General features: G+C 37.5%; 1 protein-coding gene across 1 annotated transcript in view; it reads right to left on the reverse strand.

Moving 5' to 3' along the window:
- Positions 1–2,320: 2,320 nt before the first annotated feature.
- The window catches only part of LOC114100937 (zinc finger protein 226), a 37,989-nt gene continuing 27,815 nt past the window's right edge, over positions 2,321–12,494 (reverse strand). The window contains exons 11-14 of the mRNA XM_034637177.2: positions 9,374–9,433; positions 7,594–7,720; positions 6,617–6,709; positions 2,321–5,181 (exon numbers count right to left, since the gene is read on the reverse strand). Of these exons, the coding sequence (XP_034493068.2) occupies positions 3,005–5,181; positions 6,617–6,709; positions 7,594–7,720; positions 9,374–9,433 (2,457 nt within the window). The 3' untranslated portion in view covers positions 2,321–3,004. The remainder of the gene's footprint in view (positions 5,182–6,616; positions 6,710–7,593; positions 7,721–9,373; positions 9,434–12,494) is intronic.

The following is a 12,494-nucleotide window of genomic DNA, read 5'->3' on the forward strand; positions in this document are numbered from 1 at the left end:
ACCTCTATTCTCAACAACAAAGATATGCTGATACTATATAAAGTTCCCTAAAATATTTGTATGTAGTCAAAACTCAAAAATAGAAAAACCTTTCAGAGGTCCAAAACTCAAGGCCATGAAGGCCAAGTGGGAGTTGAAACTCAATAGCCCACAAAGGCCAAGGGAGCTAGACACACAGATAGAAGTTTAATCCTGACCATAGATGGGAGTCAAGGTCAGAATACTATGTACATTGGGAGTAAAGAGTGAACTACCAAACACTACAAATGAAAAATGCAGCTGTCTCCCATCAGCTGTGAAGAAGCAGGTAGTCCCCAGCTGCCACTGCCATCTTTGCACCAACCTAAGAAATAAAGTAAATCAGAAAGGCAGATATAAGAACCAAAAGGAAATCATTTGGGAATCCTGACTGAACCAGGTCTAAACCCTGAACTACATGTGATCTTTTCAGTTATGAAAGACCAATCATTTTGGTTTAACACAGTGGTCAACAAAGTTCTTCTATAAAAGGTCAGAATGTAAATACTTTAGGTTTTGTGGGCTATAGTGTGCCACAACAACTAAACTACCTCCATAGCAAGAAAGCAGCATAGACAACAAATAAATTAGGCACTGCCATATTCCAATATAGCTTCAAATGCTCTGGACTGGATCTGTACAAAAGGAGGTAATGTGCCAACCTCTAGTTGAACCTGTTAAACTACAAATCACCTTGAGAGTTGGTAAGCTATCCTGATATACCTACTAAGAACATACAAAACATCAAAGACCCAGGATTTGTGATATGTGGCACGACTTGAGGTAGCATAGTCTTTCCATACTTAGCTTTTCTCATGACATGTACCCTTTGCTGAAGAGCGCCCCAAAGCCAAGATAACTGAATTGCCTAAAAACTGCTCTTCAACCCTGCATAGCTGCTTGTTCCCATCACTAGGCTCCACTGAGTCAGGCTGTCCTCTCTACATACACCTCTAGAACTTAAATATTTCCACTCTCCATCTTCAGGATCTGCCTCACCCTGTTACTTTGTAAACAGCCTGCACACTATTCCTTTTCCCCACAGCTCAAGATTCTCTTTGGCACACACTGTCTGGAAAAATTCAGCTACTTCCCCAATCAGATCAAGCACCAAAAAGGACAAGGTAGTGCCCTGGACTCTGTATTTATCCGGCAAGTCTCACAAGAACAAGGATGCATGAATTTCTACTACTGAAAAAACACCTCTCTGCATGGATTTATGCCCAAGGAGATTCAAGTGTATTAACTGAAAATAGATATTCACACTCACTAATGTATGTTTGAACAAGTATACCATTTTTAAAAAATAACTGATTTCCAGAGTTTCTTTCTTAATTTTGATCTTATATGCTATGTTTCATTAACCCTAAGGCATTAACATATTCTTAGTAATATTTCAAATTTTATTTGATATAGTTTTACTACCAGTGTTACTGTGAACTTACAGTATTTCATTACAAAAATTCTCACTGAAAATTTTAAAATGCAAAAGCTAAATGTGGAAAAATCCCTGAAGATTCTCCTTGCTGTTTATTATGTAAGGTAAATAACCTGTCACACATGACTGGATGTGCACATGGACACACACCAGTTTAAGGTGCTCTCCCTACACTACATTAAATTTATTCTTGTATTGTCATAAGTCTTGGCCATCATTTTAAATGATGTTATTGCAGATAAGTTTAAACAATTATTTAAATTACTAATTGAAGCATCATACAGCATACCACCAATATGTACAATTTACGTATAATTTTAAATTAAAAAATTAATTCATATTGGTGAATGCTTACTTCCATGTTTAGAGAGTCAGCAACCTCAATGATGTGCTTCCTACTCATTTGAATCTCCTAGTAGTAAATTTCTGTTCTACCAAAGGATGCACATTCTGCATCCTGACCAATTCTTTTTCCAAGTTGCTCCTCCTTCATTTCCACTGCTAGGAAAAATTAAGTCATCAATGCCCCAAGAAGCAACATGTTTGATTAAACTTATTAAAGCCATTAGAACACAGATGAAAAAGTAGAGAATAAGAAAATGATCAATTCCAACAATTACTATGAAAAACATCGGTCAGGAGTAACTTCTGACAAACCTCTGTCTTAATGGTGTTGAAAATAACCAATAGTTGGGGTTAGGGCTGTAGCTCAGTGGCAGAGCACTTGCCAGGCATGTGTGAGGCACTGGTTTGATCCTCAGCACCACATAAAAAATAAATTAATAATAAAATAAATAATTATTGTGTGTCCCTCTATGACCAAAAACATATTTTAAAAAAAAAAATCAATAGTAGGATAGAGTCCTACCATTCCAAGATGAACAAGATTCATTTTCATTCTATATTGTCACAAAAATAACTGAATATACTGTATAAAACAAAAGAACACTAGGCAAAGTCCAATAAGATAGGACACAGCTTCTTAAGAAAGTCTGTCAGAGGACAGGTGATAATCATAATGGGGCTAATACCAAATAAACATTGTAGTTTGAAGTACTGAGTGTTTTTCTACCTTTCAACTGTCTCTCTTACTTTTATTATGGTTACTTTCACATCTCAGAATTCTGATTACAAATTTGCAATATTCTGTATGTAATTCCAATGCAATTTTCAGTTACACATTTTCCCCATTTATTAAATATAGTACCAATGAAGTACTCAGCAATGCTAAGATTATGCAGATTCAGCAGTCTCTCCATTTATGAAATAAATTATCGTTCCAGCAGACACTAACTTTGGCATATCAATGATAATACTATTTGCAAAATCCCTGATAAAACTCATCCTAAGGTCTCTCTTCTGAGTAGCACTTGGGAAAGTTCAAGGTTCTGACTGAAACCTTTAGTATACCAATGATGAGAGTTCCTTCATGTGCTCTGAACCACTGGGACATGAAGAGCTAAGGCTGAAACACTGAATTCAATGAAACAAATTTCTTTTTTTGGGGAACTGAAGGATTCACATGACACTTGAGTCTTCCAAAAAACATCATTTTATAGAACTTTCTTCCTGTGTGGATTCTTTATTCTTACTATCTCTTTTATAGGACTTATCACTGACATGAATTCTGTGATGAATTGTAAGATTTGATCTCCAGCTGAAGCTCTTACCACATATCTCACACTTGTAAGGTTTCTCCCCCGTGTGAACTCTCTGATGAGACTGGAGCTGTGAAGCCCGACTGAAGACTTTACCACACACATCACACTTGTATGGTTTCTCTCCAGTGTGGACACTCTGGTGGAGCTGAAGACTTGAGGCCTGACTGAAGTGCTTCCCACACTCCCCACACTTATATGGTTTTTCTCCTGTGTGGACCCTCTGATGCATGTCCAGATTCAAGCTCCACTTGAAGCCCTTCCCACACTCCTCACATTTGTATGGCTTGTCTCCAGTATGGACCTTCTGATGGGCTTGAAGGTGTGAGCTCCGACCAAAGCTCTTCCCACACTCTTCACATTTAAATGGTTTTTCTCCACTATGGACTCTCTGATGGGCCAAAAGATTTGAGGCCTGCCTAAAGACCTTCCCACATTCCTCACAATTATATGGTTTTTCTCCTGTGTGGATTCTACAATGAATTTTAAGATCTGCTCTTCGACTGAATCCCTTTCCACACTCCTCACATTTGTATGGTTTCTCACCAGTGTGGACCAGCTGGTGAATCTGAAGTCGTGAACTCTGATTGAACCCCTGCCCACACTCTTCACACTTATAAGGTTTCTCTATGCTGTGGGCCTTCTGATGGATTTGAAGATAGGAACTCTGACTGAAGCCCTTCCCACACACCTCACATTTATAGGGCTTCTCCCCTGTGTGGACCACTAGATGAACTTGATAGTGGGAGTTCCTCCTGAAGCTCTTCCCACACTCCTCACATTTGTATGGTTTCTCTCCAGTGTGGACTCTCAGATGAGCCTGAAGGTTTGAACTTAGAGTAAAGCCTTTACCACACACAGTACATATGTATGATTTTTCTCCAGTGTGTACTCCCTGATGGGCCTGAAGACTTGAAGGCCGACTAAAACCTTTATCACATACCTCACACTTATAGGGTTTTTCTCCTGTGTGGACCCTCTGATGAATATAAAGATTTGAGCTACAAATAAAGCCCTTCCCACATTCCTCACATTTGTATGGTTTCTCTCCTGTATGTACTCTCTGATGGGACTGAAGATGTGAATTCCGACTAAAACTCTTACCACAAGCATCACATTTGAATGGTTTCTCCCCAGTGTGGAGTCTTTGATGATCTTGAAGATGAGAGGCCTGACTGAAGGCCCTCCCACACTCCTCACAATTATAAGGTTTCTCTCCAGTGTGGACTTTACAATGAACGTTAAGTGCTGATCTACGACTAAAAGCTTTCCCACAATGCTCACATTTGTATGGTTTTACTCTTGTGTGGACTTTTTGATGGGTTTGCAGATGTGAGCTCTGGCTGAATTCCTTACCACACTCATTACACTTATGTTTTCCTTCCATGCAAACTCTCAGATGAACACAAAGAACTGAGCTGTCATGGAAACCTTTTCCACATTCAGCACATGTCTGAGACTCCTCTCCTGAGTGTTGCTGCTGAGGATCAAAGCTGGAGAAATCACTGAAGGCTTTTTTATACTCATTACACTTGTAAGGCTTCTGTTCTGGGGGAGTCATTCTGTGCTTACAAAGTGTCGAAATCTTTAGGCTCTCTTTTCCATATTCATTGAGGCCATAAGATTTTTCACTTTTGTCTACTTTAAGATCATCATGGTGATGTAAAAAAATCCAACTGATGGGGTCAATACTCTGTTTGTACTGACAGAGTTTATTTTTCATGGAAATCTGTTGATATCTACCCTGATAATTCTGTGATTCAATCATGGAAGTTTTCCTCCAAGAATCCTGGATTCTCAAAGTTGGAAACTCTGAGTCTTCAGTATGGCTAGGACCATCAGCTTTATGATTCTGTTTCAAATTCTCATCTTCAGAAATTTGAACAGGTAGTCCTGTCCCAACCTGGCAGGGGGAATAACACTGTTTGTGGACCTCAGTATTATTTATTATGGTGCCATGACACCTGGTTAAGTCATTTGCAATTTGTTGCCAGATTTGCCAGCAGGAAAGTTTTTCATGGGATTCTCTGTCTTGAACAGTCCTTAACTCACTTTGATTGTTCTCTCCTATAAAAACAGAATTCAGAGACACAAACAAATAAAAGCTTTACTTGAAGATTCACTTAGGAACAGTAAGAGACATTAACAAAACTCAGGATGGTTTAGCACAGTTTTTCACCATATATGACATTCTTTTTTTTTTTTTTTTTTTGAACCCAGGGGCACTTAACCACTGAATCACATCCCTAGTCCAGTTTTTCACCATATATGAAGGCTTTTGGTTTACTGGCAGAAACCAAGAGATGGTCCATTAAGCTCCCAACTACTAAGCATTACTGAAACTCATTTAAGAACACAATTACTGACATACTAAATCTTTTCATTAAAATTTCAAGTCATTCCTATTACAACACAGTACCAATAAGGACAAAATGGAGCTCAGAGTTTTATAACTACTGCCCAGAATAGTACTGGCATTTAGTAGGTGTTCAAGCAATGGATGCACAGATAAATCACAATTTGACTTCTGGGATTCTCATAATTCCAAATCCAAGTTTGAGCTAGATCAGATGCAAGGGGTTTTTGTTTTGTTTTGTTTTTGTTTTTAAAGTAAAGTATATGAAATCCAAAAAGAATGGAAAGTGCAGTTTTGCTGAGAAGGCACAAAGCTGTACATGAAGCAGGGGTATACCAAGTGTGTTAATGCCTAGGACAAAATAAAAGATGGTAAGAATCACTTGGGGTGAAAGAAAAGCATGAAGATTTGTGTACTAGAGCATTCTAAAGATTTCCTTACTTCCTTTCTTCCTTTTTCCCTTCCTCTTTTTTTGCAGTGCTGGGAATTGAACTCAGAGTCTTAGACTTGCCAGGCAAGAACTCTACCACTAAGCCACATGCCCAGAATTTTTCTAAGGCCTTTATACAATCTTTCTAACATGTTTCTACTTTCTCAAGCAAGAGTCAAGATTCAGAGGCAAGAAGAATGCTGACTCTTTGAAAGCAAAGTACAGAAAATTTTAGATGCAGAGACAAGAATGTTTTAGATGCCTTTGACAAGAATGTTTTCCAAACTGATAAATTCAGACCATTAGTAAAATGCGCAAAAAATTTAATAGCTAGTGATAAATGTTTAGAACAGACTAGAAATGATCAGAGAATCATCACAAGCAATAATGGTGTCACTATGTGAAATGTCTTCTAAAGGTGTATAAATCTGAACACCCATAAAATGTGGATTTACTTTAAGTAAAATAAGCCACAAGAGAATTCTGAGCAGAGGAATATCTCACACTCTAACTTAAGGCTACAAAGGATCACTCTGAGTGCCATGTCAGAGAATAGACTGTAGAAGGGGAAGAAAGGGAGAGAGCAATCAGTACCAAGGTTGCTGCAATAATCCAGGAAAGAGTTTGCAAGTTGTACCAGGTGACAGCAACAGGGGTGATGAGAACAAAAGAGATGGACAGTTAACTATAAAGATTCAAAACTGCTTGGTCCTTACCTAAACTTGTCTCTCTTTGGGTTGCTGTCTTCATCATCCAAAGCTTTTCTTCTCTTTCTGCATATGATATATCTCGTTTGAAGAACTGATGCTCTATGAACAGGCAAAGTCATAAGTTTAAATGACAAGGTAGAGCTAAAATTTACTGGAAACAGTTACAAATGTATATTCAAGACACTGAAAATAGTGTTTATCACACTTTTTTTAAAAAAAAAACCATCACCCATGTGGGCTGGGACATAGCTCAGTTGGAAGAGTGCTTGCCTTCCATGCACAAGGCCCTGAGTTCAATCCCTGGCACCACAAAATATAATTTATTTCATGAACCAAATATGTGTACAAAACATACAATACAAAAAGTCTGAATGATATTTTTCTTTCCTTTTCTTTTCTTCTTCTTTTTTGAAGATACTAGTGATTAAACCCAGGGCCTCATTCATGGTAGGCAAGCATTCTTACCACTGAGCTACATTCCCAGCCCTTTTTTAAACTTTGAGACAGGGTCTTACTAAGTTGCCGATGCTGGCCTCCAACTCATGATCCTCCTCCCTCAGCTCCTAAGTAGCTGGGATTACAGGCACACACCACCATGTCCAGCTGAATGACTTATCTAATGTCTGTTTTTGTTAAATTTCTTTCTACTGACCCTTACACCATTCATGCAGTTGGCCAGTTTTTGCTAGAATGTGTACCATTCTTCCTAAGGAGCACCAATATTTCCTACCCTCTTTTATTTAATTAAAAATTGCTGATAGGATTCAATAAATTGGTTTTAAAATTCAATAATGGGACAGAAGCAAAATTTGAAAAAGAATAGGCAAGGAATAGTAATATACTGTCCATGTATCATTCTTTAAAAATCAGAAACATCCTGCTTCTATAGCCCACAGGAATTAGGAAAGTCTGGGAACTATTTCAAGAGCATCAAAGCATTAAAATGCCAAGGTCACAAGAGTTATTTGAGAGGGAGGCCTCACCCACTGAGACCAGGTTCCTGAAGTTTTCCACCATCACATCTTGGTACAGCTTCCTCTGGGCAGGATCCAGCAGTCCCAGCTCCTCCTCAGTAAAGGCCACAGCAACATCCTTGAAAGTCACAGCTTCCTACAACACACACACATGACTTCAATCTTACAGTGTCCACTGGAAGAGGGACAGCACTGAGAAGAGAGAAATAATGGGTGGGAGGTTTCACTGGACTCTGAGCCATGTGTAGGTTTCCCAGCCCTTTTCCTTCTATCTCATTGATGCCATACACTGATTTTCCTCAGCCTTACCAAGAATGCTACTATGAAAAAGAGACCTGGTGCTTATACTATAATAAGTAAGCTCCCTAGAAATCTAATGGATGTAAATGTAAACATTTTAATTAAGATTTCCAATTTCCTCAGAATTGTTCATCATTTAAATTCCAACAGTGCCTGATAGCAGCTGCCTTCCCACTGAGGTCGGAGCCAGATGACTTTAAATAGTGTATAGGTTGAAATAAACCAAAGGGAATGTCAAGTCTCTCCATCTTTTACTAGAACCTGATACCTTCACCTTAGATCTTTAGTATTCCATGTGAATACTTTTCACAGCCACTTTTATTTATGTTTAAAATGAAGAGGAAACACAGTACCTCCTCATACAGTTGCTCTGAGGCATAAATGCAGTGATAGAGCATAAGTGCCTGGCAAGTTCTCTAGTGCCACTTTTTACATTAGACTTTTTACATTAATGTCATATATTACTTGGACAAAAAAAAAAAGAAGAAAAATTTAAAAGCCAGGCACACGTCCCAGTAACTCAAGACACTGAGGCAGGAGGATTCCAAATTCAAAGCTAGCTTCAGCAACATAGTCAGCCTCTGTCTCAAAATCTAAAAAAATTTAAAAAGAGATAGGGATATGGCTCTGTGGTCAAGCGCCCCTGGGTTCAATTGCTAGTACCAAACCCACAGAGGAAAAAAAATAGATCAGTAAATGAAATATACCCAGAGTATGACTCAGGCATGGGAAAGACAGAATCTAAATCTTGTGGTAAGAAAATGTTGAGCAATGTTTTTCTATGTGAAGCAGTAGTCAAATCTGATGCATTGGGCTGTATTTAAATCTACCCAAAATATCTAAGGTACCACATGTAGGACATATCTTTTCAATTCTGAACACCTAGTATATTAAGAATCCCTTTAAAACTGCAGTATTTTTCAAAATTGACTTTTCAGAAAAAGCTAAATGTAGGAACACTGTTCACTATAGTGTTCTTGAAACAGTGAAAGTGCTAACTAAAATAAATGTTTACATAGAGAATAGTTTAAGAACTGGGTATATAAATTTGGTGGAAATTTAGTAAAGCAATTAAAAATAAATTTGTATAACATTAAACAACAACAACAACAAAAATAGAAAACATGAAGCATTTAGGGGCTTGGGGATATAACTCAGTGGCAGAGAGCTTGCCTATCATGCACAATGCCCTGGATTTGACTCCCAGCATAGAAAAAGAATACATGAGATTAAGTAAAATTGTATCTGTTATGAACAGAAACATATAACTATGAGCATACCTGTCCATTAATCTATAGACTTTTATTTGTAAAGTAAAAAATGAAATAAAACAAGAACTAATACCAACCAGCTAAACTTAAAAGGGACAAAACAAGCACCTGGTACATTCTGCAGCTCCTCATGACTTGACTTGCTTTGAAACACTTCCAATCTCTGAGCACTTTTTAAAGAGGCACTTTTAGTAGTGAGAAAGGTAAGTTCTACTCACCTTGAATGTGTTCATCTTTAATTTATCTTTCCAGGGAGTGCAGAGTCCTAAGAAGAAGAACTGGAAAAAGAGAGAAATCATCAGAAACTGAGAAAGTATGTAACTAACCCATGTGGTTGCTCCTTGCAAATAAGCAAAGGTACTTGCTCCAAATATTTTAAGATACACGGAGCTCACATGTTGTTGCCCTCTTCGATGTGAAAATCTCTTAAAACTTCTAAAAAATATTTGGTTGTCTTTAATAATTTGCTACCCCAACAACAATATTATTATTATTACTATTACTATTACTATTATTATTCTGTGCAGGGGATTGTACCTAAAGCTTCATGAATGTTAAGCAAATACTTTACCACTAAAGTATACTCGAAGACCAACAACAGTATTTAAATTGATTAGGAAAACTTTAAAAAGTATAGAAATCTGTGATGTTTCCTTTTGGTTTTGTGGTTCCAGGGGTTTATCCCAGGACACTGTACATGCTCTACTCCTGAACCACACCCCCAGCCTTTGCTATTCCTTTTTAAGTGGGAAGTACCCTTTTAGCACATATGCATAGAGGTAAAGAAACTGATAAAATTAAGATATTGCAATAAAAAGTGTGACAATCTACACTCTGTTTAAGTGAGAAAGATAGAAATCTGAGTTCATATTGTTATAAATAATGTGTAACAAATAAATGAGAAGAGAAAAAGTCCTTTCTATAAAACACATACACTAATACATTTAGAATAAAAAATAACTAGAAAATCACTGATGAGTGCTAAAAGTTGGTTGACGTTTGTGAGGAAAAAGATAGCTACATAATCTCAAAGTATTGAGGAAAAAGATAACCTGTTGTTTAGCTGGAAACATCAAGTATTGGCCCTTAGCCAAAAGAACAAACCTGAGACCACCACTGAGTGACATCTGACTTACATCATGCACAGAGAAGGAAGCCTGCTCACTTCTGTGGCACTTCTGCTGATAATACACAGCCTGATTATCATGAACAAATACCAAATAAACTAAAAAGAGTGGGGACATTCCACAAAATACTTTGCCAATACTTTACAAAAATATCCAAAGCAAAAAAAGAAAAAGTCTGAGGAATCATTCTAGATTAAAGTGACTAATGAAACAAAAACTTATGTTCAATGCAATAAAAAACTTATGTGCAATGTGCAATAAAACTGGGCTAATCTCTGACCTGGGGGTGAAGTGTTCTCAAAGACTCTGAGAACAACAACTTTATTGAGAAAGTTGAATGAATTTAAGTATGAATTGTGAGTTAGATAACAGTATGCTATCAATGTAATTAATTTCATTTTAATCATTGTCTCCAGTTTGTTTTAGTAGTTGGGGAAAAAATGTGTATATATAAGTATACAAACACATATGTATACGTACATATACATAAAGCTGTAGAAAAGAGAAAAAAAAGCTCTAATAGCTAGTAGTGGCAAGGGCCAATACTTGATGTTTCCAGCTGACCAACAAAAATGAGGCAAGGCCATTCAGTGATAGTGATGCACAAGAAAGAAAAGAAGACATTCTAACACAGAGGCACATTCTACAGTAACAAAAAATAACCAAATAACTGTTTCTCCTGACTAACATGAGTGACCACTTCATTACTAGTGAAAACTCTAATCTGTTTGGTTTCTCCCACCTCCTAGGGAAAAATTATTAGAATACTTGGTCATCAAATTACTTCTGATCATTGACATCATCAAATCCAGAACAAACTCACTGCCTACACTTCTCCCCATCTCAGCTTATACAAGTCAAAACGCTACAACCAGCTCCTCCTAACTGCCTCTTACCAAGAGACCCCAGGCCTGATTCCCAACAGTGTGTGGGTTCCCTTGTTGCAGCAAGCTAAAATAAAATTAAATGCCTTTGGTTACAGATATGTTCCTGGTGTTATTTGGCTCATGGTTACCAACAGAGAAAATAGGCAAAATGCAAACAACTAGTGAATCTCAATTGAGTATGAGATTTCCTTTTAGTGTTTTGCAACTTTTCTGAAAGTTTAAAATTTATATGAAAATAAAAACTAGCCAGGTGTGGTGGCACACACCTGTAATACCAATGGCTTGGGAGGCTGAGACAGGAGGATTGTGAATTCAAGCCAGCAAGGCAAGGCACAAAGCAATTCAGTGAGCCCCTGTTTCTAAATAAAATATGAAATAGGGCTGGGGATGTGGCTCAGTAGTCAAGTGCCCCTGAGTTCAATCCCCAACACCAAAATAAGTAAATAAATAAAAAACTAATGAAATCAGGAAATTGTTATAGTAACAACAACAGTAGTAATAATAGTAATGACGACTACAGAAAAAAAGTATCTAGCATTAATTGACAGTAACTAGTGGTCAATCTTGCCACTTTAGACAAAAATCCTCTGGTACAAAAGAGCAATGAACCCATTCCCCAAATCCTAGGAAAAATTTATCTTCACATTTCTAATTCTCTCCATGTTAACTCGAGACTTGCTAGCTGCCTTCTGCTCATGTCAGGATTTTTCAGAAGACTCGATAACTGACAACATTTACTGAACAAAATCTTTGGACTGAGTAGGATGCTTGTGTGGCCAGCTCAGTTTTAACTGTGACATTTGGCAAGATCAATTGCCTTAGGCCTGAGTTTCCAAGTAGGTCCCTTTCCCGAGCCTGTGTAGGAATCACCTTAGGATTTTGTTGAAATCCCAATTTCTGGGTTCCATCTACAGAAATTCTAAAGTGGAAGGTCTTAGATGAGACTTAAGGCTGGGTATTTCTCACTATGTGATCCTAATGCTGTTGATTTGTAGACTCATTTCTTCTTCCTTTTTTTTTTTTCCATAGGAGGGATAAAACATGCTTCCTACCACTGAGCTACATCACCAGTCTTTTTAAAATTTATTTTGAGACAAGGTCTAAGTTTCAAAGGCTGGTCTTGAGCTTGTGATCTTTCTGCCTTAGCCTCCAGAGCAGCTGGGATGATAAGGGAGTGCAATCATGCCTAGGGGATCCCAGTCTCAAAAGCATTGCTGTGACTATTAGTGTCCCCCCAAAAGACCTCTGCTAAACAAAAACATACACAATGATGACAAAAAAAGGCACTAAACTATTAATATTTGTTATTTTTACATGATATAGTT

This window comes from Marmota flaviventris, chromosome 18 (assembly GCF_047511675.1).
Source record: "Marmota flaviventris isolate mMarFla1 chromosome 18, mMarFla1.hap1, whole genome shotgun sequence".
In the NCBI taxonomy this organism is placed as follows: Eukaryota; Metazoa; Chordata; class Mammalia; order Rodentia; family Sciuridae; genus Marmota; species Marmota flaviventris.